General features: G+C 42.5%; 1 protein-coding gene across 9 annotated transcripts in view; it reads right to left on the reverse strand.

Annotated features, from left to right (window-relative positions):
- The window catches only part of gramd1ba (GRAM domain containing 1Ba), a 561,758-nt gene that overhangs the window by 294,671 nt on the left and 240,549 nt on the right, over window positions 1–26,538 (reverse strand). For 3 of the 9 annotated variants that reach the window (XM_070894378.1, XM_070894377.1, XM_070894376.1), the window contains exon 2: window positions 24,063–24,284. The exons of the other annotated variants lie outside the window; for them this stretch is intronic. In XM_070894378.1, the coding sequence (XP_070750479.1) occupies window positions 24,063–24,077 (15 nt within the window). In that variant the 5' untranslated portion in view covers window positions 24,078–24,284. The remainder of the gene's footprint in view (window positions 1–24,062; window positions 24,285–26,538) is intronic. 9 annotated transcript variants of the gene reach the window in all.

Consider the following 26,538-nt stretch of genomic DNA (forward strand, 5'->3'; position numbering starts at 1 on the left):
CCATATTTTAACATGCACTAAGTCCCATTCACTAAGCACCCCTGTGCTCACTGACCAACATTACTTCCAGATCCATCAAAGGCTCGATTTTAAAACTCTCATCTTCATTTTCAAATCTTTCTACGGCTTCATCCCTCCCTATTTCTGTAATCTCCTTCAGTCCTACAATCCTCCAAGAACTTGACGTTCTTCTAACACTGGCCTCTCGTGCATCGCCCCACTGTTGACAGCTATGCCTTCAGCTGTCTCGGCCCTAAGCTGTAGAATTCCCTCTATGGACCTCTCTCTCTCCTTCTTTAAGACGCTTCTTAAAACCTCTCTCTTTGACCAAGCTTTTAGTCGATGTCCTAATATTTCCTACTTTGGCTCTGTCAATTTTTGTCCGATCCCTTCGTGTTAAGTGCTTTGGAGTGTTTTATTACGTTAAAAGCACTAAAAAATGCAAGTTGTTGGTGTTGTTTTATGACTTTTAGGCAGACAAGATAAATATGTTTTAAAAATTAATTTCAGTTGATTGTAGTTGAAAAGCACATCCTTTGTCCCCATCAAGGAGTGGCTAATGCACAAATGTGAATCAGAAGTGAGACAGAAGCTGATTTCCCTTGGCCAAAGTCAAAGTGGACAATTGAAGACAAATTGTCTGCATGACCAGGCCAAGTTGTTTAGTCGATAAATTAGCAAAGATGCAAAAAGTTGTGCCCTAAGGGTTAAAAAATTATGCATGCTCAATGCACTAATGGACAAGATTTTCTAATCAAGTGATTCTATGCATGTGGTGTTTGTGACAAAAAAGTAGTCAATTGTATCTAATTATTGTATTGCTAGAATCTGTGTGTAAAGGGTTACAACGGAGGCGCACAGGGTAATGCTCAATGGAAACTCACTCGTTCATTTCCGGATGAGCAAATTGCGATATTCTCCACCTTTTTAACTTTGCTAAATGCCAAGATAGATAGCAGGCTCGGAAGGTGTTAATTAGATGTCACTATCACAGTAAATGAAGAACATCTTAAGCTATTAATAAATATTGCCTATTTTAAAATGTTATCAATGATTATTTGATCGAATATAATTATGAGGGATGATATTGTCTACTGTTTCTTTCTCCGAATAGCTGGCTGACCTCCCAAGCTAACTCGTCACTCATCAAAGAACAGCCTCCATCCTGGGGTAGTGGCTTCAGCTGACAGCTTTGTCTGTGACCTTGGAGAAGTCATAGCTTGGCTGTGGTTCCATTGACCAGCAGCGCGGTGGGCAAAGAACAACTATTACACAAATATATGGGAAAGCCTACAGCTGCCAGTGTTTTAACTTTGCAACTGCAACTTGAGAGCTTGGTTTTCTTAGAATTATCAGTGTCCGTCTCGCATGAGAAGTTAGGCTACAGTAAGTAAACTTCCATTTGAAGTCCACGTTTAGACAGAAAGTGAGTGGCATCTTTGTTGTTTACATATCGAAGACACAGAAATGATTATATGAAAATGCATCTCCATTTGGTAGGAATGTATATCCGGTTTGCCTTTTAAAGAGAGAAGAATCATGTGACAGCACGCGATCTATTCTAGTGTACTAGTGTATAGAGTAGGAATTCTGTGCTATGATCCTTGGACCTCACGACCATTTACCTAAACATTGGGCAGAAATGGGTGCACCGTCATAGGGAATGCAAGGTCTTGAGTGACTGGTGATCCTGAACCCGTGGATCTATCTTGCATAAGAACTCAAAAGTGTGAGTTTTGTGACTAAAGGTGCAGGTTTCCATTCATGGAGATTTGGGGAATGGGTGATGAGAGGGAAACTAATTTTCACTTTGCAGATTGGCTGATGAGTAAACACCAGTTTTCTGCCCGCTGCTTTTCCATTGCGAGCACGAGCTAACAAGAGGTTGGGAGAACATGCTCAAATCCTAGCAGTGGCTAGTCAGGGCCCAATTATAAAAAGTGCTTTGTTCTAGGTTTTCATTGACTGCACTGGTCAGATTGAGTCTATACATCATAAAGGAGCAACAATAAATCACCCTAATTGTCATAATTATTCATTCATTTTCTTTTATGGCAAGGAACTGTCCTCAACAATGCAACATCTCATGTGCTCTTGGGGCTGATACATTTGTGATTTTTATGGCTTGATGGCTAAGAAGAATATGATTTCTGATTGTTATCATGTTAAAAGTGGCTGTATACTATGGGTGGAAGTTACATGTAGCAAGTTCCGATTTTACAACAAAATATCTCCCGTTGTATAATCAATGGCTGAAATGGTTATATGGTGTATAAGAAATTAAGGCTATAAAGCAGTGGATCTTCTTGTATTCTTTAGTGCCTAATGTATTTCTGAAGGGAATTCAGACTAAATAATTCTCAGACTGTCTGGCTTAAATATTTCATTCTCTCTGGAGAGATATGGCAAGTGTCTCCGTTATTCTAAATGATTGTAAGAAAGCATTAATCACAACCAGAGAGTTAAGTGGAAATTTCAAATGTGCGTATTTTTAAAATAACTGCTTATACCCTGTAGTGTATGTCTAGTATTTTTTTATTTCTATGGTTATTTAACTGTAAATAAATTAGATTGGTTGATTTAACCTGTACAACTCTGGTTTTATGTTGATATTTTTCACCATCCAATAGTTTGAAGATGTGGGAGTAAGCCTACATTATTTCCAATTTGCAAGTTACTGGAATCAGAGTGCTTACAGAACCTGTCATCAGTCCACTAAACCCAGAAAGTATTTGAAAGCCCAATCTGCACATGGATATTAATTACTTTATGGATATTAAACAGCAGGATGTAATATTTAGAGGTTTGCAAAAGCTGCCTTTCTGTAACAAGATGTAGTCTATTGATTCACTCTGCAGTGTGAATGGAGGATTCCCTGTGCATCAACAGTCCTCACTGGACATAAAGTCTACTTAAACAGTTAAGAGGATTTTTTTTCCCAGTTCATTTCATTAAAATGCTCCATCTCTAATATTTCAAATGGATTGAAATTTCATTTAACAGGACTTTTGATCTGAACCAAATGGGCGAGTTTGTTTTTAAAGGCGAATTAACAAAATACCAATTTAATCACATCAGTACGAATAAGGTGCAAGGCTATAGGTTAAAGATCTGTTTCAACATATAATCATATTGAATTGACCTTAATTCATAATTTTACATTTCAGTAAATAGAATTGATTTTGAGAACAGATTCCTGATGTTAAGTGACGCCATTGTAATAGCACAAGTAAATATCACTGTAAAATTTCTAATGATGAGCACCAGACAAACCATGTGAATTAACAGAAACACAAGGAAATCTTTCAGTTAAAATCTGTGGTATGAAACTGATTTCATTTTTAATTTTCTTTAAAGCACAATACATTTTAAGGAAACACTATGGGGGTAATTTTAACTTTCGGTGCGACATAAAACAGGTGATAGATCAGTCGCCGGTTAAAATGATTCCCTGTAAGTTAGCGTGATATTCATTATCCATTCTCTGCCATCAATAACATGAAGGAAAACATCCATCTGGCAGGGTATCAAGTCAGGTGTTACAACAATGTAATGTAATTGAGTAGGATGTTACAGGACATAATGTACTGGAGCAGAGCATTACAAGGCTCAAAACCAAATTCTAGTAGCTTATAAACACCACTAAAAGCATCAAAACAGAATTATAACCTTAAAGTCATGGCCAGCTATTTCTTATATAATATATACTGAATCACAGCCTTATAATTACCGCCAGCTACACACAATTATATAATATACTGAACCATAGCCTTAAACTCATAAACTCATTTGTTACAGCAAATAGCAATATTTACCATCCGCTTGATCTGAAAAGTGCTCAAAGCGCAATATAGGCACAATGTCAATGAGAGGGCAAGCAAAATGTCTGCAGTACTTTACCTGAACCTGATCATTTCACATTACAAGCACTGTGCTATTATCAGTGGAGCAAAGGGTTAATAATCTAATTACGTTAAGTATAATACTTTAGTTAGATTGCAAAGAGCCATCAATTATAACCTCATCACTCAAAATGTATTTTCTTCATGTGTGTACTTTACAGTTGATGTGAATGGGCAGAATACTCTAAACGGTAAGAAACATATTTAATTTGGAAAATTAACAATGTGACTATAGCTTTAAAACCAAAGGAAAAGTACAAAACTTTCCTCAATGGCAAAATAAGCTGAGGCAACATAAGGAAAAAAAATTATGCAGCAAGTTTTTATAATCTGGAATGCACTGCCTGAAAGGGTGGTGGAAGCAGAATCAATAATAACTTTCAAAAGGGAATTGGAAGGGGAAAATCTTTGCAGGACTATGGGGAAAGAATCAGGGAGTGGGACTAATTGGATACCTCTTTCAAAGAGCCGGCACAGACATGATGGGCCACATGGCCTCCTAATGTGCTATATCATTCTATGATGCTAATAACAGCAACGTCTGTAGATAACTCAGTATTTGAACACTATCACTTCTTGTGGATGCTGCGGAATATATTTTGTATCAATAATTGATCAAATCTGCCATGCCCCATAAGCATTTTAATGCACTAATTAAATCCTCCTTAGAATGTTATTCAGTAACTGGCCTCTAGGAGATGTAAAAGATTTTTGTTCTCAGCCCCTGTGGAATGTCTAGCCTCCAATCAGTGCTTCCTGATAGCCAAGTCAGATCAGGAATTTGCTATATAATCACAGATGCAAATCCATTCCTATTATTCAGTGTGCATGAGCACGCTGTGCCAACGGAACAGCCGACTGTGCTCCTCAAATACAATTTCTGGTTTTAAAAATGAATGAGATTTTTTTAAAGAATTATCCAACTGCTTGACCATATGTGCTGCCCTCCATACTGTGGCAATAGTGGAGATCAATTCCACTAAGAAACAAAACACAGAAATGTATGATTGAGGAGTTTGACCTCACGCAAAACTATTTTAAAATCTTATGCTCGAAACATAAGTTTTCTCAACACTAGACTGCAGTTTTTAAAAAGTGTTAATTTGCCTCTGATACTTGTGAAGTACAGTCCAATTAGGTCAACATTATAATGTATGCACCTGTGAGTATGCTCACAGGTCGGGTCTGTGTGGGGACCCTGATGCCAAGGGGTCTGTGTTAACTTGTTTGGAAGGTTTTACTGTGTTCTCTACTGATTTATCTTTTGTGTGTTCCATCCTGTCTCAAGTTTTCAATAAATATATTTGTAAAACTGTTTCTGTAGTGTAGTGGTTGTCACGTTCGCCTTACACGCAAAAGGTCCCAGATTCGAAACCAGGCAGAAACATTAACCTGATCCTCGGTAGTATAGTGGTCAGTATCCCTGCCTATCACGTGGGAGACCGGGGTTCAATTCCAGGGAGAAGTTACATTTACAACAAAATAGTTGTAAAACTGTTGTTGGCCAATACGAATTGCTAAAAATGGCACTGGGCGTTGAGGATGCTCAAGCACATGGAGCGATCCCGTCTGGACGGAATTCCTCATCGGCGCCAAGCCCTGAAACCTCCCTCGGGAGCTGGTGCCTCACAACTTGCGACTCCTCCGGAAAATCTACTCCGTGCCTTTTAGTTCTGCACGGAGGGGATTCCTGTACGGGCTCTTGCACACCCTCCACTTTGCTATCCTCATCTTGCCGTCCGGAGGAGGCAGGTGTCCCCAATGGAGTACTCGCTACGTGGGACTCCCAGGTCGCCTGTAATTTCTGCGGTCTGGAAGAGTCCATGTTTATGAGGAGTGTGCCAGGCAGCCCCTGTTCCAATATTTGAAGGGGCTGCTACTCAAATTCTGGTTGCACTTCAGTCCCCCGCTCCTGATCTTTGGGCATCCTGTGCGGAGGGGAGCAGACAGGTCGGATGGCCTCCTCGTAGGACTGCTCCCGGGCATGGCCAAGGTGGCCATTTACCAGTCCAGGCAGCGAGCGGTTGAGGGGGTTGTTCAGCCCGACTGTCTGCCTCTCTTCCGCGGTTATGTTCGAGCCAGGGTGTCCCTGGAGATGGAGCATGCGGTTTCCACCGGTACTCTCGCGGCCTTCCGCGATAGGTGGGCGTCGGAGGGACTGGAGTGCAGCATCACCCCCGACAACCAAATTTTTATTTGATTTAAGATTTCGTTAAAGTTCAAAATGTTAATTTGTGGGTTCTAGTGCCCTTGTTAAAAAGGGGCCATTTGATTTACATTTCAACTAAAATAGTTGTAAAGTTGTTGAGTTGTGAGTGGCTTAGACAGTCACATGATGTTCACGAGACTCGAATAAAACCCCAGCCAGTTGGGTTCAGGGGATCCACGATGAGGCAGATGGTTATGAGCCTGGTGGATGAACTGGTAACGTGTAGTGTGATTGTTCAATCTTTGCTAATAAACCAACTGGTTCTTAAGAATTCATAGCAACACATTGCTATTAAGCAAAGAACCCACAAAGCAAATACATTACAAAACATCACAGAATATTGTAACCTTTAAGGAATGACGAGAACAGGAGCAATTTTTTGACACTGCACTCATTTGGAAGCCTAGCCTGCATGTCACAAATTTGAGTGCAAAGTCAGAAAATTAGGTGGGTTACTTTAAGTGTAAAAAATCTAGTTGCTAATTTGCATCAACGTGCTTCATTGTGAAAGTTAGCTTATAGATGAAAAAAAATTATGATCAAATTGCTACATTTCCACAGTATCTTCTCTAATACTGAAGAATTACAGAACCCATTATATGTGAAGGGAAAGCATCACTAGATAAGCTGAAAAATCACCGCTCTGTGTCATTAATCATTCAAGCGTACTCCCTACAGATGCTAAAGTATCTGCTGAATCTTGACAAATGCATCTCACCAGTGGCCTAGATTTTTTTTAAATCAATAAGAGCTCCTGCATCCAAACCGAATGCAAATTGAACCTGGTGGACTTTATTTTTTGGAGCCGAGCAGGGAAATCTAAACATTCAATCTTTTTTCACACATTTGCCTAAAAATTAGATCACATCGTCCCAGTTTTACAGGCGTAAAGCAGGTGCCTAACGGTCCAATATGACGTGCACTCATTCTGCGCCAGCAGTGCACCACATACCATATTGGTAAAGGCGTTGGGTACAAATGCAAATAGGGGCCTCACGCCTGTTGCAGTCCCCTTTACAAAGTGCGTTTCTGACTGAGCACAGCACATGACGTGTATGTTGTGGTCAATATTCTCAAGTGTTTGCTAGCCAAACCAGCTGGACCATGTCACCAGATAGATAAGTTTTGATTATTTTTACTTAACTTACTGTGGAGCTAAGAGGAGGACGCCTGCTCCTCCTGGCTCCATGCTGAATTTGCGGGTTGCTGCCAGCCACTGCTCACCCTCTTTCCGATTTCCTCCCTCCCTGCAACCTCTCCTGGACTCGGCTTACAATCTCGGCCAGCATCCGAACCAGCCGATCTTGGGTGCCTGCCAAGGCTGTAGGGCTATCTCTGGGGCTGTGACTGGCCCCTCCAGCTTGCCAGTAATAAACAGATGAAGCCGGTGCACCAATTTCCCGTGCTCCTGCAACCGGCCTCTGTAGGTGTGTTGTGCTGCGTGCACAGTGAGCTGTGACAGGATCACCACCCCCACCAAAGTCGGGTGCATCCAATTTATAGGTCAAGCTATTTTTACTGCTTTATGACAAATCTGTTTTGTTAGTAAGAATATTGAAGAATAATGCAGCAAGATGAGAAGAGAGGTGGATTTCAGAGCTATGCGCGGCCTAGAGTGGGAATAGAAGTAATGTGTAGATTTGATGTTAATGTTGATGCAAGTATTAAGAGCCAGTAATAGTGCTGCTGCATAAAATTACTAGCTTCGTGGGCGACACATAATCTATCGAAATTAAGTGCCCTAAACTTTGGTAGGTTAGCATTAAAAATGTTCCTTTAATTAAATGTGGTATGTTGAGTGCTAAATGCATTTTGAAAGTTTTAACAGGTGTTATTACAAGAAGACAGCTGGTAATGACAAACTCAGTAAAGTGCTTTGAATGATGGCATAAGCCATGAGTCACATTTGAGTGGTAGTTGGAGCAGCGAGAGTCCGGGGTTGGTGAGGCCGATAAAAGGCCCAGCGGGAGAGTGAGGCGGCGGCAGTTGGAGCAGCGCGAGTCCGGTGTTGGTGAGGCCTATAAAAGGCCCAGCGGGAGAGTGAGGCGGCGGCAGTTGGAGCAGCGCGAGTCCAGGGTTGGTGAGGCGGGGCTTGTGCAGCGACAGGGAGAAGGCAAAAAAGAAGTAAAAAGAAACAGAAAGGTGACGTCACAGCCAAACGGGTAAGTTATTGGCGAGTAGTTTTTCTTTCTTCTCTTTAACAGTGAGTAAACTTTATTATTGTTGCCTATCTAAAGGTTAAGTCATGGCAGAAGAGCTCGGTCGCGTGTTATGCTCCTCCTGTACCATGTGGGAACTCAGGGACGACTCCAGTGTCCCTGACGACTACATGTGCGGGAAGTGTATCCACCTCCAGCTCCTGACGGTCCGCGTTGCAGAGTTGGAGCTGAGGGTGGATTCACTCTGGAGCATCCACGATGCTGAGAATCACGTGAGTAGCACGTGTAGCGAGTTGGTCATACCACAGGAGAAGGGTCCACAGCCAGATAGGGAATGGAAGACCAACAGGAAGAGCAGTGCAAAGAAGGTAGTGCAAGGGTCCCCTACGGTCATCCCCCTGCAAAACAGATACACTGCTTTGAGTACTGTTGAGGGAGATGACTCATCAGGGGAGGGCAGCAGCAGCCAAGTTCATGGCACCATGGCTGGCTCTGTTGCACAGGAGGGCAGGAAAAAGAGTGGGAGAGCGATAGTGATAGGGGATTCAACTGTTAGGGGAATAGATAGGCGTTTCTGCGGCCGCAACCGAGACTCCAGAATAGTATGTTGCCTCCCTGGTGCAAAGGTCAAGGATATCTCGGAGCGGGTGCAGGACATTCTAAAAAGTGAGGGAACAGCCAGTTGTACTGGTGCACATTGGTACCAACGACATAGGTAAAAAAAGGGATGAGGTCCTACGAAACGAATTTAAGGAGTTAGGAGCTAAATTAAAAAGTAGGACCTCAAAAGTAGTAATCTCGGGATTGCTACCAGTACCATGTGCTAGTCAGAGTAGGAATCGCAGGATAGCGCAGATGAATAAGTGGCTTGAGCAGTGATGCAGCAGGGAGGGATTCAAATTCCTGGGGCATTGGAACCAGTTCTGGGGGAGGTGGGACCAGTACAAACCGGGGCAGGACCGGAACTAATGTCCTCGGGGGGAGTGTTTGCTAGTGCTGTTGGGGAGGAGTTAAACTAATATGGCAGGGGACTGGGAACCAATGGAGGGAGACAGAGGGAAACAAAAAGGAGACAAAAGCAAAAAACAGAAAGGAGATGAGAAAAAGTGGAGGGCAGAGAAACGCAAGACAAAGAACAAAAAGGGCCACTGTACAACAAAATTCTAAAAGGACAAAGGGTGTTAAAAAAACAAGCCTGAAGGCTTTGTGTCTTAAAGCAAGGAGTATCTGTAATAAGGTGGGTGAATTAAATGTGCAAATAGATGTTAACAAATATGATGTGATTGGGATTACGGAGACGTGGCTCCAGGATGATCAGGGCTGGGAACTCAACATCCAGGGGTATTCAACATTCAGGAAGGATAGAATAAAAGGAAAAGGAGGTGGGGTAGCATTGCTGGTTAAAGAGGAGATTAATACAATAGTTAGGAATGACATTAGCTTGAATGATGTGGAATCTATATGGGTAGAGCTGCAGAACACCAAAGGGCAAAAAACGTTAGTGGGAGTTGTGTACAGATCTCCAAACAGTAGTAGTGATGTTCGGGAGGGCATCAAACAAGAAATTATGGGTGCATGCAATAAGGGTGCAGCAGTTATAATGGGTGATTTTAATATGCACATAGATTGGGCTAACCAAACTGGAAGCAATACGGTGGAGGAGGATTTCCTGGAGTGCATAAGGGATGGTTTTCTAGACCAATATGTCGAGGAACCAACTAGGGGGGAGGCCATCTTAGACTGGGTGTTGTGTAATGAGAGAGGATTAATTAGCAATCTTGTTGTGCGAGGCCCCTTGGGGAAGAGTGACCATAATATGGTGGAATTCTGCATTAGGATGGAGAATGAAGCAGTTAATTCAGAGACCATGGTCCAGAACTTAAAGAAGGGTAACTTTGAAGGTATGAGGCGTGAATTGGCTAGGATTGATTGGCGAATGATACTTGAGGGGTTGATTGTGGATGGGCAATAGCAGACATTTAGAGACCGCATGGATGAACTACAACAATTGTACATTCCTGTCTGGCATAAAAATAAAAAAGGGAAGGTGGCTCAACCGTGGCTATCAAGGGAAATCAGGGATAGTATTAAAGCCAAGGAAGTGGCATACAAATTGGCCAGAAATAGCAGCGAACCCGGAGACTGGGAGAAATTTAGAACTCAGCAGAGGAGGACAAAGGGTTTGATTAGGGCAGGGAAAATGGAGTACGAGAAGAAGCTTGCAGGGAACATTAAGATGGATTGCAAAAGTTTCTATAGATATGTAAAGAGAAAAAGGTTAGTAAAGACAAATGTAGGTCCCTTGCAGTCAGAATCAGGGGAAGTCATAACGGGGAACAAAGAAATGGCGGACCAATTGAACAAGTACTTTGGTTCGGTATTCACTAAGGAGGACACTAACAACATTCCGGATATAAGAAGGGTCAGAGGGTCTAGTAAGGAGGAGGAACTGAGGGAAATCCTTATTAGTCGGGAAATTGTGTTGGGGAAATTGATGGGATTGAAGGCCGATAAATCTCCAGGGCCTGATGGACTGCATCCCAGAGTACTTAAGGAGGTGGCCTTGGAAATAGCGGATGCATTGATAGTCATTTTCCAACATTCCATTGACTCTGGATCAGTTCCTATCGAGTGGAGGGTAGCCAATGTAACCCCACTTTTTAAAAAAGGAGGGAGAGAGAAAACAGGGAATTATAGACCGGTCAGCCTGACATCGGTAGTGGGTAAGATGATGGAATCAATTATTAAGGATGTCATAGCAGCGCATTTGGAAAGAGGTGACATGATAGGTCCAAGTCAACATGGATTTGTGAAAGGGAAATCATGCTTGACAAATCTTCTGGAATTTTTTGAGGATGTTTCCAGTAGAGTGGACAAGGGAGAACCATTTGATGTGGTATATTTGGACTTTCAGAAGGCTTTCGACAAGGTTCCACACAAGAGATTAATGTGCAAAGTTAAAGCACATGGGATTGGGGGTAGTGTGCTGACATGGATTGAGAAATGGTTGTCAGACAGGAAGCAAAGAGTAGGAGTAAATGGGTACTTTTCAGAATGGCAGGCGGTGAGTAGTGGGGTACCGTAAGGTTCTGTGCTGGGGCCCCAGCTGTTTACACTGTATATTAATGATTTAGATGAGGGGATTAAATGTAGTATCTCCAAATTTGCGGATGACACTAAGTTAGGTGGCAGTGTGAGCTGCGAGGAGGATGCAATGAGGCTGCAGAGCGACTTGGATAGATTAGGTGAGTGGGCAAATGCATGGCAGATGAAGTATAATGTGGATAAATGTGAGGTTGTCCACTTTGATGGTAAAAACAGAGAGACAGACTATTATCTGAATGGTGACAGATTAGGAAAAGGGGAGGTGCAACGAGACCTGGGTGTCATGGTACATCAGTCATTGAAGGTTGGCATGCAGGTACAGCAGGCAGTTAAGAAAGCAAATGGCATGTTGGCCTTCATAGCGAGGGGATTTGAGTACAGCAGCAGGGAGGTGTTGCTACAGTTGTACAGGGTCTTGGTGAGGCCACACCTGGAGTACTGTGTACAGTTTTGGTCTCCTAACCTGAGGAAGGGCATTCTTGTTATTGAGGGAGTGCAGCAAAGGTTCACCAGACTGATTCCCGGGATGGCGGGACTGACCTATCAAGAAAGACTGAATCAACTGGGCTTGTATTCACTGGAGTTCAGAAGAATGAGAGGGGACCTTATAGAAACGTTTAAAATTCTGATGGATTTAGACAGGTTAGATGCAGGAAGAATGTTCACAATGTTGGGGAAATCCAGAACCAGGGGTCACAGTCTAAGGATAAGGGGTAAGCCATTTAGGACCGAGATGAGGAGAAACTTCTTCACCCAGAGAGTGATGAATTCTCTACCACAGAAAGTTGTTGAGGCCAATTCACTAAATATATTCAAAAAGGAGTTAGATGTAGTCCTTACTACTAGGGGGGATCAAGAGGTATGGCAAGAAAGCAGGATTGGGGTACTGAAGTTGCATGTTCAGCCATGAACTCATTGAATGGCGGTGCAGGCTAGAAGGGCCAAATGGCCTACTCCTGCACCTATTTTCTATGTTTCTATCAGCAGAGCCTCAAGACCAAAGGACAGTGCTAAATTTACCTGCCATTGTACATAATCTGTGCAGAATATTTTGTAGCAAGTAATGTTCTGCTTTTCCTACTACTACATGATGGGTGAACTGACTGCACATTGACAATGGTAAGAGGTATGGGAAAACATCAAATGTCATCAAGAGTATTGACGAGGAATTCACATCCATAGTTTTCGACAGTGTTCAATCGGTTTACAGCTGCACCACCAAGGAGGAGGCCCAGAGTGGTGCTGAAGGAGGTAAGACACGAGAGATCTGCTGGGGAGGGAAGGGGGGGTGGAGAAGAGAGCCCAAGACAGCATTGCAGGAAATGGGATGCAAAGTAGCCTGACAGCAGTGCTGGAGGCGGAGCCTAAGAACAATGCTGGGAGTGGGGGTGCAGCTTGAGAGCACTGCTTGGCAGTGTGATCTGAAGGGTATATTGAATGTCTCTGAACTGCCTGGTATTGCATGGGCTCATGTGCCAGTGGATTGGAGGTGACAAGGTGTCGAGGAGAATTTTGCTGTGAACGTGGAGGGCTTTGGAGAGGGCGAAGATGTCTCTGAAGGAAGCAGAGTGATTGATGAGGTAGCTTTTGCAGAAATTATGGCTTGGTTTGACTGTTGGAAACACAATTTATTTTTTCAATTTTTAAAAAAAGATTAAAAATACAATAAGAGTGTTTAAAATGAACCAGAATGCAGAATGGAATGTAAAAGTTTAACATTTTCTGGGGAGATGTCCCTGGCCCCTGGTAGAGATTAAATCTTGTGCCTTCAACACTTGAATGTTGGGAATATCTGCAATTTACTTGCCGCACTGCACTGGCGTTATTATTTATTCTCATGTTTTAGGCTTATATTCAGGGTATTTTTCAGTTGTCAGCTTTTGTGTCGGATTTCTATGAAGCTATCAGTCAGCTTTGGTAGCTTTCTAGATTGGCCCATTTGCAGCAGGTTACCTCATAACTGGGAAAAATTCCAGAGATAGGATAAATAAAAAAACTCTGGAAACTATTGTAATGTATTAGTCAAGAGCAGTACTTTGTAGTGAAGTAATCCCACATAATTCTCCTTTAACAATCTTTGGCTTTTTTCTGTTGACTTTTCTGAGTATTTTTGCTGAAACAGTGAGTGCCAACACCGACAGAGTTACTGGCTTGAGTTACTGTGGCCAGCATTTCTTTTACATCGGTGTCAGCACACAGCACAACATTTGAGCAACTGTGCAGACAGGAAATGTATGATTATGCACCCATTCACATTACGATAAGATTACAACCATTAAACTGTGTGCATGCACAGAGTGCAATGTGCTCATCTACTACTGATGTACTCTCAGCTTGTGTGTGTGACAGTCAGCTCCTTTTAAATCAGCCAAAAATAGAAAGATGGCATCATGCACCATGATTAATAACATAGATGGAAGTCAAGCTTCAAATTGGTGCCAGTACAAAATAAATCTGATATGCAGCAGCGGAGCTAGTTGGTTTGCATGGATACTGGGGCCAAACAGCAGCATAACTGTACCATGTTGTTGGTCTGACCCACAGCAAAGATGCTTTTATGACCCTATGAAAATGGGTCTTCCTGGCAGCTAGTTCCAACATGTTTCATGTTTAGCTGCTGTGTAATACCACTGCTAGGGGAATCAGACCGTGCTAGCATGAGTCTCACACAATATATACAAGTACCTTACAGACACAGCACAACAGAATGTTTTAGTGCAAGAGAATTCAATTACATTTGAAACTGAAGCACCTTGGGCTCATGGCAGTCTCTGTGGATGTTAATACAGCCTCCTCACACTTGAAATTTAGTAACCTCTGCAAACCAGTAATGCCAATGAGTTTAGTAATCTTAACCAGTTTTAAGACCCTTGTACGTGGTAGATCTGTGCACTTGTCCTCGAGAGAACACCACAAAGTGGCCTCCATGTCATTTATTTTAATTTTATTCTCACCCATCTCATGTAGGCCCATGGAGACCAAATATATTCACAGAGACTGACCCCTTTGCATATTTGTGAAATGTCCCACCAATGCACGAGCACAAGAACTATGCTTTCTCTATTTGGCCTTTTTGTTTTCCTACTAAAATTATTGGAAAAAAATTAACTGACTATTTTCTGTGGAGTTTTCCAACAAGGCATGGAAAGTTCAATGTAAAACAAGGCATCAAATCTGCGACAGGTTTGGAAACGGACATTGAGGATGTTTTCTGTATTTGTGCACTCACATCACGACATTTGGGTTGGGACCAAAGTTATTGAATAGACAGAATCAGTTCCGTGTGCTTAGTGGGCCGGCGGCAGATTACAAGAGCCATGGTAAACTGCCGTAAAATGATGGAGATTGAGTCATTAGCATCACCAGTGTGAGAACTGCATGTCTGTTGTTAACAGTGATGGAACGTAATATGCTTAGTGTTTGGGTCCTTGTGGGGAGGGTCTCATTTATTTCATTTATGGAGGATCTAATTTGTTAAAATGAATACAAAAGCCAGTTATGTAAACAAAATTTAATTTCAAATCCAGTGAACCAATTCCCTCTCGGAAAATTCTCATCTGGATTAACATCTAGAACTACAATCAAGGAAGACAATTTCTAAAGGAAGCAAAAAATGGGCAGAGTTAGCAAATTACTTATTAAGTATGATTCACATTGTTTTCAAAAGCTTAATACCTAAATTTGGATTAGTCATTAATCAAGCCAAAACTGTAACTGCTGTGTGTTTAAGAGATTCCGTGGCGTTATATTCACCATACAATTATGTATGTATGTGTCAGAGAGAGTATTTATATTCTTGGATTTTATAATTACTGCCAATTGCATGAATTTCAACTTGTGTTTGTTGCAAGACTGTTCACATCTGGAGATTGCATTTCATGACATAATGGGAAGGGAAAATTGGTTGGCATTTTATTGTTACTTAATTAATTTCACATACTTTTCTAATCCTGTTACCTAACCCACATCAGGGGTGTGGATGAGGAAAGGAGGTGGGGGTGGGAAGGCGAGGAATAACTGAGGACCCAGTTGTCCCTTTGGTCTGTGTGCGGATTCCCAAAGCCGGTAGTGTTACATTATTATATAAGAAATCATGTTGTGGAGCTCAGGTTGCTCATTATAACAAATTGAGTCAGTGAGGGGATCATACTTATGTTGCACTTATTACAACGGTAATTAATCTTAGAAGAGAGAACTTCAGCTGGTTAGGTGATGCTCATCATGCCTGTAGAGCTTACATCAGCAACAAGAAATGTATTTTTCTTACTAAAAAAAACCTTCACGAATATAAAATAATGGTAGAAACTATGCAACTTGGCACTGTTATCAATCATGTAACTACTTAGAAATATAGAAATTTACAGTGCAGAAAGCAGCCATTTTGGCCCATTGTGCCCGCGCCGGCCGACAAAGAGCCACACTGCCCTCGGTCAGCAGCCCTGAAGGTTACATGTAAACCTAAGAACAATGGCGGACGGTAAAGAGCATCCGGCCCAACCAGTCCACCCCACACAACTACGATACCCCATGTATCACAGCACTTTACAGTCCACCTCACCTGGAGCCATGCGATCTCCTGGGAGAGGCAAAAAAAAGAATAAAAACGCAGAGCAATAGGGGGAGAAATTCTGGGAAAATTCCTCTCTGACCCATCCAGGCGATTGAAGCTAGTCCAGGAGATCACACTGGCCGTATTAGATTCCCTAAAGTACTTACCATCGTATCTGCGCCAGCCAACAAGAGGTTATCCAGTCTAATCCCACTTACCAGCTCTAGGTCCGTAACCCGGCAGGTCACGGCATTTCAAGTGCCTATCCCAGCACCTTTTAAATGTGGTATATGGTTTCTGCCTCTACCACCTTTCCAGGCAGTGAGTTCCACACCCCCATAGCCCTCTGCGTGAAGAGGCTTCCCCTGAAATCCCCTCTAAACCTTCCACCAACCATCTTAAACCTATGCCCCCTCGTAATTAACCCCTCCACCAAGGGAAATTGGTCCTTGCTATCCACTATATCCAGGCCCCTCAAAATTTTATATACCTCAATGAGGTCTCCCCTCAGCCTCCTTTGTTCCAAGGAGAGCAAAGCCAGTCTATCCAATTTGTCCTCATAGCTAAGATTTCTCCATTCAAGGCAGCTTCCTCTGCACCCTCTCCAATGCAATCACATCCTTCCGATACGGCGACTAGAACTGCACGCAGTATTCCAGCTATGGCCTAACCAGTGTATTATTCAATTTAAGCATAACCTCCCTGCTCTTGTATTCTATGCCTCGGCCAATAAAGGCAAGCATTCCGTATGCCTTCTGAACCACCTTATCCACCTGACCTGCTGCTTTAAGGGATCTGTGGACAAGCACTCCAAGGTCCCTTTGTTCATCTACACTTCTAAGTAGCCTACCGTTTAATGTATATATCCTTTCCTTATTAGCCCTCCCCAAGTGCATTACCTCACACTTCTCCGAATTAAATTCCATTTGCCACTATTCTGCCCACCTGACCAATAGATTGATATCCTCCTGCAAGTCCGTGACTATCTTCATTACCAACTACACAACCAATTTTAGTGTCATCTGCAAACTTCTTAATCACACCCTCTATATTCAAAGCTAGATAATTGATGTATACCACAAAAAGCTAGGGACCCAGTACTGAGCCCTGCGGACCACCACTGGAAACATCCTTCCAGCCACAAAAATATCAACCATTACCCTTTGCTTCTACCTCTAAGCCAATTTTGGATCCAACTTGCCACTTTGCCCTGGATCCCATGGGCTTTTACTTTCGTGACCAGTCTGCCATGTAGGACCTTATCAAAAGCTTTGCTAAAGTCCATATACACCACATCGCACGAACTACCCTCATCGACCCTCTTAGTTACCTCCTCAAAAAATTCAATCAGGTTAGTCAAACACGATTTTCCCTTAACAAATCCGTGCTGACTGTCCCTGATTAATCCTTGCCTTTTTAAATGTAGGTTTATCCTGTCCTTCAGGATTTTTTCCAATAATTTTCCCACCACTGAGGTTAGGCTGACAGGCCTGTACTTACTCGGCCTATCCCTTTCTCTCTTCTTGAACAAGGGTACCACATTAGCAGTCCTCCAGTCCACCGACACTCGAATCCAAAGAGGACTAGAAAATGATGGTCAAGGCCTCCGCTATTTCCTCTTTTGCTTCACTCAACAGCCTGGGATGCATTTCATCCGAGCCTGGGGACTGATCCACTTTCAAAGCTGCTAAAACCCTTAATATCTCCTCTCTCACTGTTTATTTCATCCAAAATTTCTCCTGGATAGCAGCATCTGCATTTCCCCTGTCCTTTGTAAAAACAGATGCAAAGTATTAATTAAAAACCATACCCACATCTTCCGCCTCCACACACAGATGGTCTCTAATCGGCCCTACCCTTTCTTTAATTATCCTCTTGCTCTTAATATTTTTATAGAACATCTTTGGGTTTTCCCTGATTTTACGTGCCAAGAATTGTTCATGCTCTCTCTTAGCATTCCTAATATCCTTTTTAATTTCACCTCTGAATTTTCTATATTCCTCCAGCGATTCTACAGTATTCAGCTGTCGGTATATGTCATAAGCTTCCTTTTTTTTCCCTTTATCCTCCCCTGTAAGTCCCTAGACATCCAGGGGGCTCTAGAATTGTTATTACCACCCTTTTTCTTTTAGGGCATATGCTTGGCCTGAGCCCGCCGGATCTCCTTCCTGAATGCCTCCCACTGTTCCAACACTGATTTACCTTCAAGTAGCCGCTTCCGGTCCACTGTGGCCAAATCACTTCTTAACTTAGCAAAGTTAGCTTTTCCCCAATTTGGGACTTTTATTCCTGGTATATCCTTGTCTTTATTCACAACTACCTTGAATCCGACTGAATTATGGTCACTAGCACCCAAGTGCTCTCCCACTGATACCCTTCCACCTGCCCAGCTTTATTCCCCAAGATTAAATCCAGAACCGCCCCCTCCTGTGTTGGGCTTGTTACATACTGATTAATTAAGTTCTCTTGAATGCATTTTAGAAATTCTGCACCCTCTATACCCTTCACACTATATTTGTCCCATTCAATATTAAGATAGTTGAAATCCCCTACTATTAGTACACTATGGTTTTTGGACTTCACAGAAATTTGCCTACACATTTGCTCTTCTAGCTCCCTCCCACTGTTTGGGGGTCTATAATACACATCCAGCAGTGTGATCGTCCCTTTTTTATTTTTCAGTTCGACCCATATGGCCTCATTTGTTGATCCCTCTAACATATCATCCCTTCTCACAGCTGTATTAGTTTCTTTAATCAATACCGCGACCCTCCCCCTTTTTACCCCGCTCTCTGTAACCAGGAATATAGAGCTGCCAAACCTGCCCCTCTTTCAGCTATGTCTCTGTAATGGCTATAATGTCATACTCCCAAATGTCTACCTGTGCTCTCAGCTCATCCGCCTTATTCGCTATACGCCCTGCATTGAAGTATATACCATTTAGCACAGGAAGACCTCCTTGATTACCACTTACTAAGCCTTGTTTCCGGTGTCTTGCACAACACTCAAATTTTTTAAAGCTACAAGTGAATATTTGTTTATTCGTTCCTGGGATGTGGGCATCGCTGGCAAGGCCGGCATTTATTGCCCATCCTAATAGCCCTGGAGAAGGTGGTGATGAGCGCCATTTCAAACAGAGGGCAGTTAAGAGTCAACCATCTTGTGGGTCTGGAGTCACATATTGGCCAGACCGGGTAAGGATGGCAGATTTCCATCCCTAAAAACCCTGATGGGTTTTTAATGACAATCCGACAGTTTCATGGTCACCATTACTGGCACTAGCTTTTTATTCCAGATTTATTTAATTAACTAAATTTAAATTCCGCAGCACCATTAGTGGTGGGATTTGAACTCACATCTCTAGATAATTGGTCCAGACCTCTACATCACTAGTCCAGTAACATAACCACTATGCTTCCATACCATCACATGGGGTCATAATGTGAATTAAGATGCGTTATGGGTTCAAAGATTTAGTGTGCCATGTTTAAGAGGTATTTGTATTTTCAAAACAAATTAATACATCATCATTCCCCATGAGAATTCTATTTTAAAAAGCTAAAATTCTTTAAGAGTTATGTAATTAGACTTTGATCGTCTAATCTAGTCAGGTGTGCCTTACATCAGATGCAGTAGCAAACCTATCGCTACTGTCAGAGTACCACATGCTACCTCCAAATGAATCATGCTGCAGGAAGGCGCGACTGACAGATGCAATCACTTAGAAAATGATGACACAGGAATAATACCTGATTTGTAACTTGTGCGTTTGAAATATCATTCATTTGTATTTGGCAGATTGTTAGTAGCAGATTCATTACACTGTACTAACTATCCACAATCTTGGCTCTCCAATGTCTTAATGGTTAAATGCAATGTATGATATTGTGCTATACAGACAAAGGCCCCAGATGCAATTCCCTGTATGTGCTCAGTCAACTGATCTGAACAGGGGCAGCAGCAGAATTGTACACATGACCTCTGATGGGCTAGTGGCTAGATGGCGTGCAGATCCACAGATGCCAGTGGAAATCCAGTACCTCTCTCAAAGAGCCAGCTTTTATATGTGAGTCTCAATAGTGAGTGTCACAAACTATTCAACTATGGAAAGCATTCCCAGTTAATTCATGTCCTCATGCGACACCCACATATGTGCATTTTGCAGCGGACAGTGGGGGGGGGGGGGGGGGAGGGTGTCATTAGGAAATGATCAGGAGAAGAACCCCTGGATGATAGCATTGCTGGTTAAGGAGCAAATTAAGGCAATAGTTCGGAAGGACATTAGCTTGGATGATGTGGAATCTATATGGGTAGAGCTGCAGAACACCAAAGGACAAAAAACGTTAGTGGGAGTTGTGTACAGACCTCCAAACAGTAGTAGTGATGTTGGGGAGGGCATCAAACATGAAATTAGGGGTGCGTGCAATAAAGGTGCAGCAGTTATAATGGGTGACTTTAATATGCACATAGATTGGGTTAACCAAACTGGAAGCAATACGGTAGAGGAGGATTTCCTGGAGTGCATAAGGGATGGTTTTTTAGACCAATATGTCGAGGAACCAACTAGGGGGGAGGCCATCTTAGACTGGGTGTTGTGTAATGAGGGAGGATTAATTAGCAATCTCGTTGTGCGAGGCCCCTTGGGGAAGAGTGACCATAATATGGTGGAATTCTGCATTAGGATGGAGAATGAAACAGTTAATTCAGAGACCATGGTCCAGAACTTAAAGAAGGGTAACTTTGAAGGTATGAGGCGTGAATTGGCTAGGATAGATTGGCGAATGATACTGAAGGGGTTGACTGTGGATGGGCAATGGCAGACATTTAGAGATCGTATGGATGAACTACAACAATTGTACATTCATGTCTGTCGTAAAAATAAAAAAGGGAAGGTGGCTCAACCGTGGCTATCAAGGGAAATCAGGGATAGTATTAAAGCCAAGGAAGTGGCATACAAATTGGCCAGAAATAGCAGAGAACCCGGGGACTGGGAGAAATTTAGAACTCAGCAGAGGAGGACAAAGGGTTTGATTAGGGCAGGGAAAATGGAGTATGAGAAGAAGCTTGCAGGGAACATTAAGACGGATTGCAAAAGTTTCTATAGATAGGTAAAGAGAAAAAGGTTAGTAAAGACAAACGTAGGTCCCCTGCAGTCAGAATCAGGGGAAGTCATAACGGGGAACAAAGAAATGGCGGACCAATTGAACAAGTACTTTGGTTCGGTATTCACTGAGGAGGACACAAACAACCTTCCGGATATAAAAGGGGTCGGAGGGTCTAGTAAGGAGGAGGAACTGAGGGAAATCTTTATTAGTCGGGAAATTGTGTTGGGGAAATTGATGGGATTGAAGGCCGATAAATCCCCAGGGCCTGATGGACTGCATCCCAGAGTACTTAAGGAGGTGGCCTTGGAAATAGTGGATGCATTGACAGTCATTTTCCAACATTCCATTGACTCTGGATCAGTTCCTATCGAGTGGAGGGTAGCCAATGTAACCCCACTTTTTAAAAAAAGGAGAGAGAGAGAAAACAGGGAATTATAGACCGGTCAGCCTGACATCGGTAGTGGGTAAAATGATGGAATCAATTATTAAGGATGTCATAGAGGTGCATTTGGAAAGAGGTAATATGATAGGTCCAAGTCAGCATGGATTTGTGAAAGGGAAATCATGCTTGACAAATCTTCTGGAATTTTTTGAGGATGTTTCCAGTAGAGTGGACAAGGGAGAACCATTTGATGTGGTATATTTGGACTTTCAGAAGGCTTTCGACAAGGTTCCACACAAGAGATTAATGTGCAAAGTTAAAGCACATGGGATTGGGGGTAGTGTGCTGACATGGATTGAGAACTGGTTGTCAGACAGGAAGCAAAGAGTAGGAGTAAATGGGGACTTTTCAGAATGGCAGGCAGTGACTAGTGGGGTACCGCAAGGTTCTGTGCTGGGGCCCCAGCTGTTTACACTGTACATTAATGATTTAGATGAGGGGATTAAATGTTCTATCTCCAAATTTGCGGATGACACTAAGTTGGGTGGCAGTGTGAGCTGCAAGGAGGATTCTATGAGGCTGCAGAGCGACTTGGATAGGTTAGGTGAGTGGGCAAATGCATGGCAGATGAAGTATAATGTGGATAAATGTGAGGTTATCCACTTTGGTGGTAAAAACAGAGAGACAGACTATTATCTGAATGGTGACAGATTAGGAAAAGGGCAGGTGCAAAGAGACCTGGGTGTCATGGTACATCAGTCATTGAAGGTTGGCATGCAGGTACAGCAGGCGGTTAAGAAAGCAAATGGCATGTTGGCCTTCATAGCGAGGGGATTTGAGTACAAGGGCAGGGAGGTGTTGCTACAATTGTACAGGGCCTTGGTGAGGCCACACCTGGAGTATTGTGTACAGTTTTGGTCTCCTAACCTGAGGAAGGACATTCTTGCTATTGAGGGAGTGCAGCGAAGGCTCACCAGACTGATTCCCGGGATGGCGGGACTGACCTATCAAGAAAGACTGGATCAACTGGGCTTGTATTCACTGGAGTTCAGAAGAATGAGAGGGGACCTCATAGAAACGTTTAAAATTCTGACGGGGTTAGACAGGTTAGATGCAGGAAGAATGTTCCCAATGTTGGGGAAGTCCAGAACCAGGGGACACAGTCTAAGGATAAGGGGGAAGCCATTTAGGACCGAGATGAGGAGGAATTTCTTCACCCAGAGAGTGGTGAACCTGTGGAATTCTCTACCGCAGAAAGTTGTTGAGGCCAATTCACTAAATATATTCAAAAAGGAGTTAGATGAAGTCCTTACTACTAGGGGAATCAAGGGGTATGGTGAGAAAGCAGGAATGGGGTACTGAAGTTGCATGTTCAGCCATGAACTCATTGAATGGCGGTGCAGGCTAGAAGGGCCGAATGGCCTACTCCTGCACCTATTTTCTATGTTTCTATGATTTCCCCCTCTTCCCACTTAGCCCAGAGATGCTGAGGATGATTGTGGCAGCCAACATCGCGATCAGTTAACTCAGCATAGGCTGGGGTTTGACCTTGGCACCTTCATAGTAATTCATTCATAACAACTACAACTTACATGTTATTCTCCTCAGGAGGTAAAGGGAGTTCTGGAGAGCAGACTATATTCTTTTATGTTTGCCTTTGCCTTCACTAGATTACTCCCGTCAGCCAAAGATCAGCTGCCTTCTGAAGTGTTGCGCAGCATGATGGCAGTGAAGGGTTAATAGTATGCACTCAACAGGGAACTGAATGAATAATAAAAGATTCTGGAAAATAATGGCAAGCTAGTACTGATAACAGTCAGGATAAACAAAAGTATGTGAGATACAAGAGAAAAGGTCTCCATTCTATTTATCTACAAATGTTACAATCAACCAATCGAACGCTATTTCTTCCAACATAATGCAGTGACCTTAAAATATTAATCCTGTTCTTAACAAATTAAGCCACGCTAATCATCATTTACCACAATTAAAGTTTGCAATTCCATTCCTTTACTATTTCAACTGTTATATTAACCAAAGGCAGCACAAATGAACAATATAGTACAGAGGTCGAATACAGAAGTGGACATTTTTTTTTTTAAATATGCTTTTGTTGTTTTTAAAATTAAAATAAATACAATTATAATTGTATTAGTGATACAATTATATCACTATACTTTACAGACACGAGATTATCGCTTTGGATAAAAATAGCAGCAAAGAATAGATAAAAGTAAAATGGATTTCATACATGTTTTTACTCCAAAGTTAACAAAAAAATTAACACACAACAAAATATTCAATCAGTAAGTATAATTTGACAAGAGAGAGCTTATTTACCTCGTCAGAAATGATTATAAAGGACATAGTATGACTTTTACTTCGATTACGGGATAGACCACGCAATAATAATACTGGCCCTTCAACAGATATGATTAATACTGCATGCTTTACATTTGGGTATAGCTTCTTTCTAAACCATTATACGACACAGCCACTTAATAACAGCTCGTTACCTAAAATATTGACATATACCAATATAAGCCAAGTAACAGTATCCTGCGAAACAACCATTCACAAAGTGCCAGTTACAGAGCGCAGTGTCACAGTTAATCAAGGGCAGGGCTAGACTGGCTTTAAGAATACCTGACCTTGTATCGGTGCATTGTACTGGAAGTGACTGCTGAGTGACCATGCTGCACCCCTGTTCATTAGCATCGCTAGAAAAGATAAATGTCCTGAAGCCATCAGATTATGCAACAGCTAATCCTCCGGAAAGTGTTGGTCCCCACTGGCACATCCTACAGCACAGCAATTTTAAAAGTAGTTTATGCGATGCAGCAATGCTGCTGATTGGATGCTCCTGGTACCACCTACAACAGATGGAAGGATTAATGCAGTTTTGAAACATCTTACTCTCACTGCTGAAGGGTCTGAAGTCAAAACTGTAGAAAAGATACTGAGATCCTGAGTTTATTCTACACTCTGAATTGTTAAATTGAAGCAAAACATTACCCCAGGGACAGAGGCATATATTAAAAAAACTTTACTGCAGGCTTCCAGCAATACTACTGTAGATGCTAAGTGTTCGAACTCATGGAGATCAGTTACAGCATTACTCTCTCCAAAGAAATACAAGTCCGATTAATTTGCCAAAAACCACCACAGACATGCATCTCAAGCACAGCTTCAGATACCATAGTCGGCCTGCCTTTGCACTCCTAATTCCTCTGACACTCCATGGTAGAGACACACAAAGGGGCCGAATTTGGTCAAGGCCTCCGCCCGCCCAAGTGGCGCCAATGGCCGCCGAGGTCCCGGACGGTACTTTTGGCGGGGGTTTTCATCGCTGAGGTCCCTCGAAGGTCGGCGGGATGCAAATGAACAACGTACACCGCCGATCTGGGCGGCAGCGGATGGGAGCTCTCATTCTCGGCGGCAGAGACGCTTGCCGCCCAAGTGCCGAGGATGGAGTCGGGCCCACGGAGGGTCGAACAGCTGAAAATAAAAATCATCAGGAAAAAAAATAACACTATCGGAAGACCTTCAGGGGATCCCATCCAGGTAAGCTACTGTGGAAGAAAAAAAAAATGTTCACTAACCCTTTTTTCAGGATCTTCAGACTTACCGTCGGAGACAGACCAGCCCCCAGCCAGCGGTCCACCCCCGTTCTGGCACCGACTCCCGCCCGCATGAATATGGGAGCTCGGCGGGTGAGAGGTCAGCTGCACCACTCGGCCGTCCGCTGACATCAGCTGGCGGCTCTCCCCTCCTGCCCGCTCCAAGCCACGTCGAAAGTGGCACAGGGCAGATCTTAGAGGAATGTCGGCGGCAGTGGGCAGTGAGTTGATCAATTTCGGCCCCAAAGAAATGAACATTTAAAATATCCAGAATTTCTACAAGCTCCAGTTTTTAATGACACTGCTTAAAATTAAGGCACTTCATTAAACAACTTCAAATCAAACTATTCCAGTTTGATCTTTACAATAACTATGGTCCTTTCATTAGCTCATCAATGTGCTCTAATTTCATGAGCTTATTTCAATTCCTACAAACTTGCATACAATTTGTCCTCAACAGTCGAAAGATAAACTCAGTGTCACTCAGTAATGCTTCAAGTGCAACCAGAGCAGATCCATCCCCTCAGATAAACATCCGGCACGATTCCTGGCTTTCAGGAGAGGACAAATACAGAAGTTCACGCTGGGATTGCTGACTCTCACAGAATCCTTTTTTTTCCAGCTGAGCTGTGTGTCAGCAGATTTTCTGCTCTGCTTCAGCCCAAAATAGTGATTGAATAAAAAAATGTTTCAAAACTATCTGGTCACAGCTTGATCAGTGCATGTTGTTTCTCTGTCAACTAAACATTTTTGATGGTGTTAAAGTACAGGAAAGACTGCTCTTTAAGAATTTACAATCGGATCTCCATTTCAAACATCCTTACTGGAAATTAATGACTGCTTATCAAGGTTTTGAATCATACATTCATATATACAATGTCATTGCCATTATGGCATTTAACAGCAACAACCTGAATTTGTAACAATTAATTTGAATTAAAGTAACAAAATGACCCAAGGCACTTTGCAGAAGGGCATAAGGAAATGGAAGCCAAGCCATGAAGAGAGAGATTAGGAAGAGTGACCAAAAGCTTAGCCGAAAAGAAGGTTTTGAGAAGGTTTTTGAAGGTGGCGAGATGGCGGATAAACAGAGAGGTTTATGGAGAGAGTTTCAGGGATTAGAACCAAGGGCCATAAACATTCTGCCAGCAATGGTGGGACACAGGGGACTGCAATCAAAGGAACAGAACATTTGCATGGAGTTATAGGGCTGGAGGAGTGAGCAGAGGTAGGTAGCTTGATGGATCAGAAGGAGCTGTGAATGCATTCGGGAGCTAGCATCATGCACAGAATCAGTTAGATTAAAGAAAATTCAGGAGCCATTATAGGTTTTCAAAAAGCCCATATTCTTAAGAAGGCCGAACGTATAAATAATCATAATGGCCATTCCAGTTGTTTATGTGCCTGATAACACACTTAGTAAACACGATGAAATGTTTACCATTGCCAAATCCAAATCCTGGAACATTTCAGTTTATTTAAAATTCGGTACAGCCAAAAATATTTT

Source organism: Pristiophorus japonicus, chromosome 11 (genome assembly GCF_044704955.1).
Source record: "Pristiophorus japonicus isolate sPriJap1 chromosome 11, sPriJap1.hap1, whole genome shotgun sequence".
Taxonomy (NCBI): Eukaryota; Metazoa; Chordata; class Chondrichthyes; family Pristiophoridae; genus Pristiophorus; species Pristiophorus japonicus.